This window comes from Azolla caroliniana, unplaced genomic scaffold (genome assembly GCF_043228905.1).
Source record: "Azolla caroliniana isolate FFs.n. ecotype wild unplaced genomic scaffold, voAzoCaro1.0.p SCAF_13, whole genome shotgun sequence".
Lineage (NCBI taxonomy): Eukaryota > Viridiplantae > Streptophyta > Polypodiopsida > Salviniales > Salviniaceae > Azolla > Azolla caroliniana.
Genome location: NW_028230448.1, coordinates 10,041,586 through 10,047,665, shown reverse-complemented (window position 1 = coordinate 10,047,665; position 6,080 = coordinate 10,041,586). Strand labels below are relative to the sequence as shown.

The window sequence follows — 6,080 nt, the reverse complement described above, 5'->3', positions numbered from 1 at the left end:
TTTCGTTCGGGATGCGTATATTCGCAATGCTTTCGAACACTTTGAGGAGCGACATGATCGACCGACTTCCTTCCAACAAGGAGCTCGTATGGATTTAGCTCATGCACTCCATTAGTGGTGCATCAATTCATGAGATAAATGGTCGTGGATGGTGCTTCGACCCAATAGAAGTTCGACATGTGCTTCTCATGCATCATGGCGTGTGCTACCTCAAGTATGTGCGGATTCTTCCTTTCAGCTACTCTATTTTGTTGGGGGTGTATGTTGGCATGAGAATTCTCTCCGAATACCTTCACCTTGGAGGTAGGAGATGAATTCGTTGAAGAAGTACTCCTTGCCTCCATCCGATCGTGGGCATCGAATGTGCCGACCAATTTCTTTTTTGACTTGGCTCTTGAGCTTTTGGAAGTGGGAGAGCACTTCGCTCTTCTTCTTTATCGGAAAGATCCACGTGTAGCAGGAGTAGTCGTTGATGAAGGTGACGTAGTATCGGCATCCTCCGATGGTTGGCATTTGAACCAGTCCCCATACATCCGTGTGTATTACGTCGAGAAGGTCTTTGCGTGCATAACTCTCCTTTGGGAATGGGAGTCGATGTTGTTTGCCGAGTTGACACGCTTCGCACACTCGGTCAACTCATTTCGATTCGAAGGCCGGAAGTTCGATGACGACTCCCTTTGATTGCATAGCTTGGAGCTGGTGGAGGTTGATGTGGTCAATTCTCTTGTGCCACAACTCCATGTTCGTCTTGGTTTTGAGACCTTTGGCATACATGGCCAATTTCACCTTGTTCGAATCAAGAATGAACATTGAACCATCTCTCCGTCCCTTAGCTATGAGTCGGCCATCTTTCTCAATGAAACATCCTTCGTTGTTGAACCGAACATGCATGCCTTGCTCCACGATTTAGTTGACCGAGACCAAATTCTTTGTTATTGTGGGCACGTACAAGACATTCTTGGTTAAGACTCGGTTCTGCTTCTTGGTTAAGGCCACACAAGAAGCTCTGAGAAGGATTGTCGTCATTCAAAAAGTTATCTTGCAATAAGGAAGCCATCCACTTGCTCTCAGCTAGAGAAGACCTAACTGCTCTTCCTTCCTTTGTTCTTTGTACTTCTTCTTCTCCTCAATTCATCACTCCATAGTTGTGTGGCAGCACGAGAAAAAACAGAAAGGATAGGGAGTGTGCTAACCTCCTCCTCAAGCCTTAAAGGTGCAGACAATTGATTCATAGTACAAAAGACCACTCTCTTCTTCCCCTTCTCTCTCTCTCATGGGCCAAATTAGTTATGATGACTGGATAAATACTCTTTTGTTGTAAACCAATTGTCTCATGGGCCAAATTTGGCCTTAGAAGACGTTAATATATCTTTCTTTCTTTCTTTCTTTCTCTCTCTCTCTCTCTATATATATATTCAATCTTAATTTTTTTTTCCAACGTGTAAATCCAATCCAACTTTGAGATGATTTACCATACACGTTTAATTGAATCATTCACAAATGCGAATTGCATGTATGTTACATATGGTTCATTCTATGGATAGATTATATCATCGTCGTGGGATGTAAAAAATATGACCCACGAGACCAAAAATATTACATTTCACGTAGGTGTCTTCTAATAAAATAAAATGGTATGGAGGAACAAACAGAAGCCTGCCTTCGTGTTGGTAAATAAAATGCTTATGCAGGAGAAAGAGAGAAACTGAGTGAGTGATTTCCCCCTCCACTGCGTCTGCGTCTCGATTCGATCAATGGCAACCCTGGCTGTCATGAGAGCAGCAGCAGCCATGCCGAGCTCCTCCCCACAGCAATCCCCACGATCGCTCCAGGCTCAGAATCAAGAGGCGAGTGATCCATCTTCTTCCACTCTTCATTTTGCTCCTGGTATGCTCGATCACATCCGTGGTCTCACAGATCTGAGCGCAATGACTCGTCTCTTGCACGAAACGATCGCTTACCAGAGAGACATAGAAGCAGACATGGAAGCTCTCTTCTCACAACGCCCCGATCTAGACAGAAAAATCTCTTCCCTTTTGCTCACGTCGGGTGAAGTTATAGAGATAGTTAAGGATGATTCAGACCAGATGCTAGCCAGTGTGGCTTCCACATGTCAATTGGCAGAACATGTGAGCGGGAAGGTAAGAGAACTTGATAGCGCACAGTCGCGTGTGCAGATGACATTGGCTCATATCGATGCTATTGTCGAGAGATCTAATTGTATCGATGGCGCTAAACAAGCATTAGATTCCCTTGATTATGAATCTGCTGCTAGGTTTATACAGACTTTCTTGCATCTTGATGCTCAGTACAGCAATCCCGCTGTTGTCGGAGAAGGTAAAGAACAGACTAATAGTGAACAAAGAGCTCAGCTTTTTGAATATAAAGAAAAGCTTGAGAATCTGATCCGGAAGAATCTCACTTCTGCCATTGAAGAAAGAGATCATCAAACTGTGGTTAGATTTGTGAAGCTTTTCTCACCCCTCACCATTGAGGAAGAAGGATTGCAAACCTTTGTGAATTATTTGAGAAAAGTGATAGTTTCCCGAGCTAAAGAAGAATTTGATGGCCTTGTTGATGCAATTGAACACTTCACATCTGGAGGGATAACTCCTGATTTTGTTGGGGTTCTTGGTACTTTATTTAAGGATATTGCTCTTGCCGTGCAAGAAAATGAAGAGATTTTGAGATTGCTTTGTGGTGAGGATGGCATTCTACACGCAGTCAGGGAGCTTCAACAAGAATGCGATTCAAGAGGTACTCTAATCTTAAAGAGATATATGGATTTCCGTAAGTTGGGTCGGTTGGCTAAAGAATGTAGTACACATACAAACAAAAATATCATCACGGTTGGAAATGCCGATAATCCAGATCCTCGGGAGGTTGGAATTTACCTTGAAGAAATGGTTTCTCTTAGCCAGATAAGTGAAGACTATGCGCTCTTTATGATAACAAAGATGAGAGATGCAGAGTCTGCAGGAGGCCAGATAAGCCCCCGAGCAACAAATCTCCTCCGAACAGGGGGCTTCAGTAGAGCAGTTCAAGAGTTGTCAATGCATTACATCATCCTCGAGGAGTACTTCATGGCAGAAAATGTAAAGAAAGCAATCAAAATAGATGAGTACATAGTAGATGCTCTGACCACGTCCATGGTAGATGATGTATTTTATGTTCTACAGCAGTGCACAAGAAGAGCAATATCAACATTGAATTTACAATCAGTTCTTGCAACGGTTAATAATTCTGTCAATCTGTTGAACAATGAGTATAAAGAAGCTTTACATAGAAAGTTGCGTGAACCGAATTTAGCAGGAAAGCCTTATGCCGGAGGTTCTGGAGTGCAGTTAAAGCTGGGAACTGAGGTTGCAGTGGCATTAAATGATGTCGACATTAGTGCTGAATATATCATCAAATTGCGACATGATCTGGAGGAACACTGCACAGAAGTAAGTTATTAAAGAAAACATTCAAGTGTTTAGGAATTTTTCATTACTAACCAGAAATAATTTACTTTGGAAATGTCTTTGCTAATTGGCCCAGCTACATTTTCATGCATCAAAAATTATAGGAAATTATGGCAAAATGCCACATGTTTATAGCAATTCAATAGAAAAGTTATATTTTCTTATTGATTTCTTTTATTCCTTGTAGATAGTTTTCATGGGAAATATCTTGATCTTAAACATATTCAATTTCTTTTCCATGCATGCAATAATATGGAAGTATGATAAAATATCTTAAATATATAGTATTTACTTCTGTCTGATTTTTGTTTCCTTTAAAAATATTTTCCACAAGGAGCGTCAAAAATTCCACTGGCATTTTTAATGAATGAGGGACACCTATTCTCTGCACAACACTAGGATCATCGGTTTGAAATTTCTGTTTCCATTAAATGGTTGCCCGTAGGGTGTGCATAAATCATCCTTTTTGCCGAGTTTTCTAAAGTAGAAATTCTTATTATTTAGTCTACTGAAAAAGCAGCATTCATTTATGGGTTTTTGCAGACCTTCTCAGCACCAGCTGACAGGGACAAAGCGAAATCATGCCTCACGGAGCTTGCCGACACGAGCAACATTTTCAGACAGTTGCTAAGCGGAGGCATGGAACAACTCGCAAATAGTATAACATCCCGCCTCCGTCCAATACTTGATGCAGTAGGCACAATCAGCTATGAGCTAACGGAGGCTCAATATGCGGAGAATGAAGTGAATAATCCTTGGGTTCAGAAGCTACTATATGCTGTTGATACAAATGTAACATGGTTGCAGCCTGTGATGACCACCAACAACTATGACTCTTTAGTGCACTTTCTCATTGATTTCATAGTAAAGAGATTGGAAGTGATCATAACTCAGAAGAGGTTCAATCAGTTGGGTGGATTGCAGCTTGATAGAGACACAAGGACATTGGTCGGCCATTTTTCCAGTATGACCCAACGGACAGTAAGAGATAAATTTGCTCGTCTCACACAGATGGCAACTATACTGAACCTGGAAAAGGTAACTGAGATAGAGGATTATTGGGGGGAGATGACGTGGAGGTTTACACCAGCTGAAGCTCGTCGCATTTTGGGATTGCGTATTGATTTTAAGCCAGAGGCTATCCAAATAGTCAGACTTGGGTAATTTGAATTTTTTGAGAACTCCTTGGAATCCTTCAGGATATGATCTTTAATGATTATTCTCACACTGAAATAAGCGGAATCCCGAGTCAGCTTGATGATATGCTATATTTTCTAGAAGGTTGTCAAATTCAATAGGTTTCTCTAGGCGGATGTAAAATTTTCTGGATTTGTTTTTCATGCCTTAGAAGCCATTGTATGAGGCAGCAGATGGCACATCATAAGAAGTTGCAAATAACTTGAAACATTTAGCAGGTGATGCCATTTTCACTAGATGAATTTGTTCAATTGTAAAAGCATTACTTAACATTAATGTGTGCTAAGATGCTTCTTTAAAGATGTTAGTTAGATCTGGTTCTCTAAGTTACTATGTATCACTATTTCACTAAGTTGGCTCTACATATTAGCTTTCAATTCTTGGTCTTGTCCTCTGCTTTTTAAACTGGATTTTTCTTTATTTGAAAATGCTGTCATTTTCAGGAACCCTAATGTAATGCTTGAAACAAAAGGATTTTATTGTGGGCCATATAATTTCGATTTTTGTTTATTGTACTGTGCAGGTGTTATGACACCTAGATATACTAAATTTAGGCCCAACCAAATTGAAGATAGTTTACACAAATGAAAATAACTTGCCTTCTCTTCAATCTATTTATATTGTTCCAAGTTCTCTATTATTTAACAATGAATTGGAACTATTGTTCTTTTCTTCCAGTATTATTTTCTTTGCACCGTACTAATGCCTAAATTTGATTAATGCTTGCTTGATAATGAGTATAACGTTTACTAAATAGTGGTTCACATATTTAATATTCTTTGTTCACTAAGATATTCAGAACTTATGGATCTGACCGTCCATTGAAATTAGGAGCATACCAAGTGAGAATCAACTCTATGGGGAGCTAGATTTAAATTAAGAATCACATATATGTTGTGGTAAATGTGGGAATGAAGATAAAATAAAGAGAAATGTCAGGAACACTTGAGGAAAGCAATGGGAAAATATAAGAAGTCATCCCTAGATGACTAGATCTATAAGCTTGAGAAAATGTCTTCATTGGTTCAACCTTAATTTTTTTGCTTAGACTATGTGTAATGTTTAACACATTAGTCTTAATTGGATGAATTGTAAGAAAGTGTAAAGACAATTTCTCTTGTTGTGGGATTTGTGATGATCAATGCATTTGCATGATCACAAACATTGACCTAAATTTGAAACAATAAAGGATAAACTAGATGACTAGATCTATAAGCTTGACAAAATATGTCTTTATTGGTTAAGCCTTGATCTTTTTGCTTAGCTTATGTATAATGTTAAATGACACTTTAGTCTTTATGGGAGGAATCATGAGAAAGTGTGAAGACTATTTCTCTTGTGGGAGTTGTGATGGTTGATGTATTTGCAATGATCACAAGCATTGACCTAAAATTTGATTGCGAGTGTTCAGTTCACAAA

The 6,080-nt window shown here is 39.4% G+C and overlaps 1 protein-coding gene across 1 annotated transcript; it reads left to right on the top strand.

The window, feature by feature from the left end:
* The first annotated feature begins 1,705 nt into the window (after positions 1-1,705).
* LOC147856076 (conserved oligomeric Golgi complex subunit 4) lies at positions 1,706-5,038 on the top strand. Its single transcript, XM_087329314.1, has 2 exons — positions 1,706-3,446; positions 4,008-5,038. Exons 1-2 carry the CDS (start codon positions 1,755-1,757, stop codon positions 4,626-4,628), a joined length of 2,313 nt encoding a protein of 770 aa, XP_087185440.1. The 5' UTR covers positions 1,706-1,754; the 3' UTR covers positions 4,629-5,038.
* Positions 5,039-6,080: the final 1,042 nt, after the last annotated feature.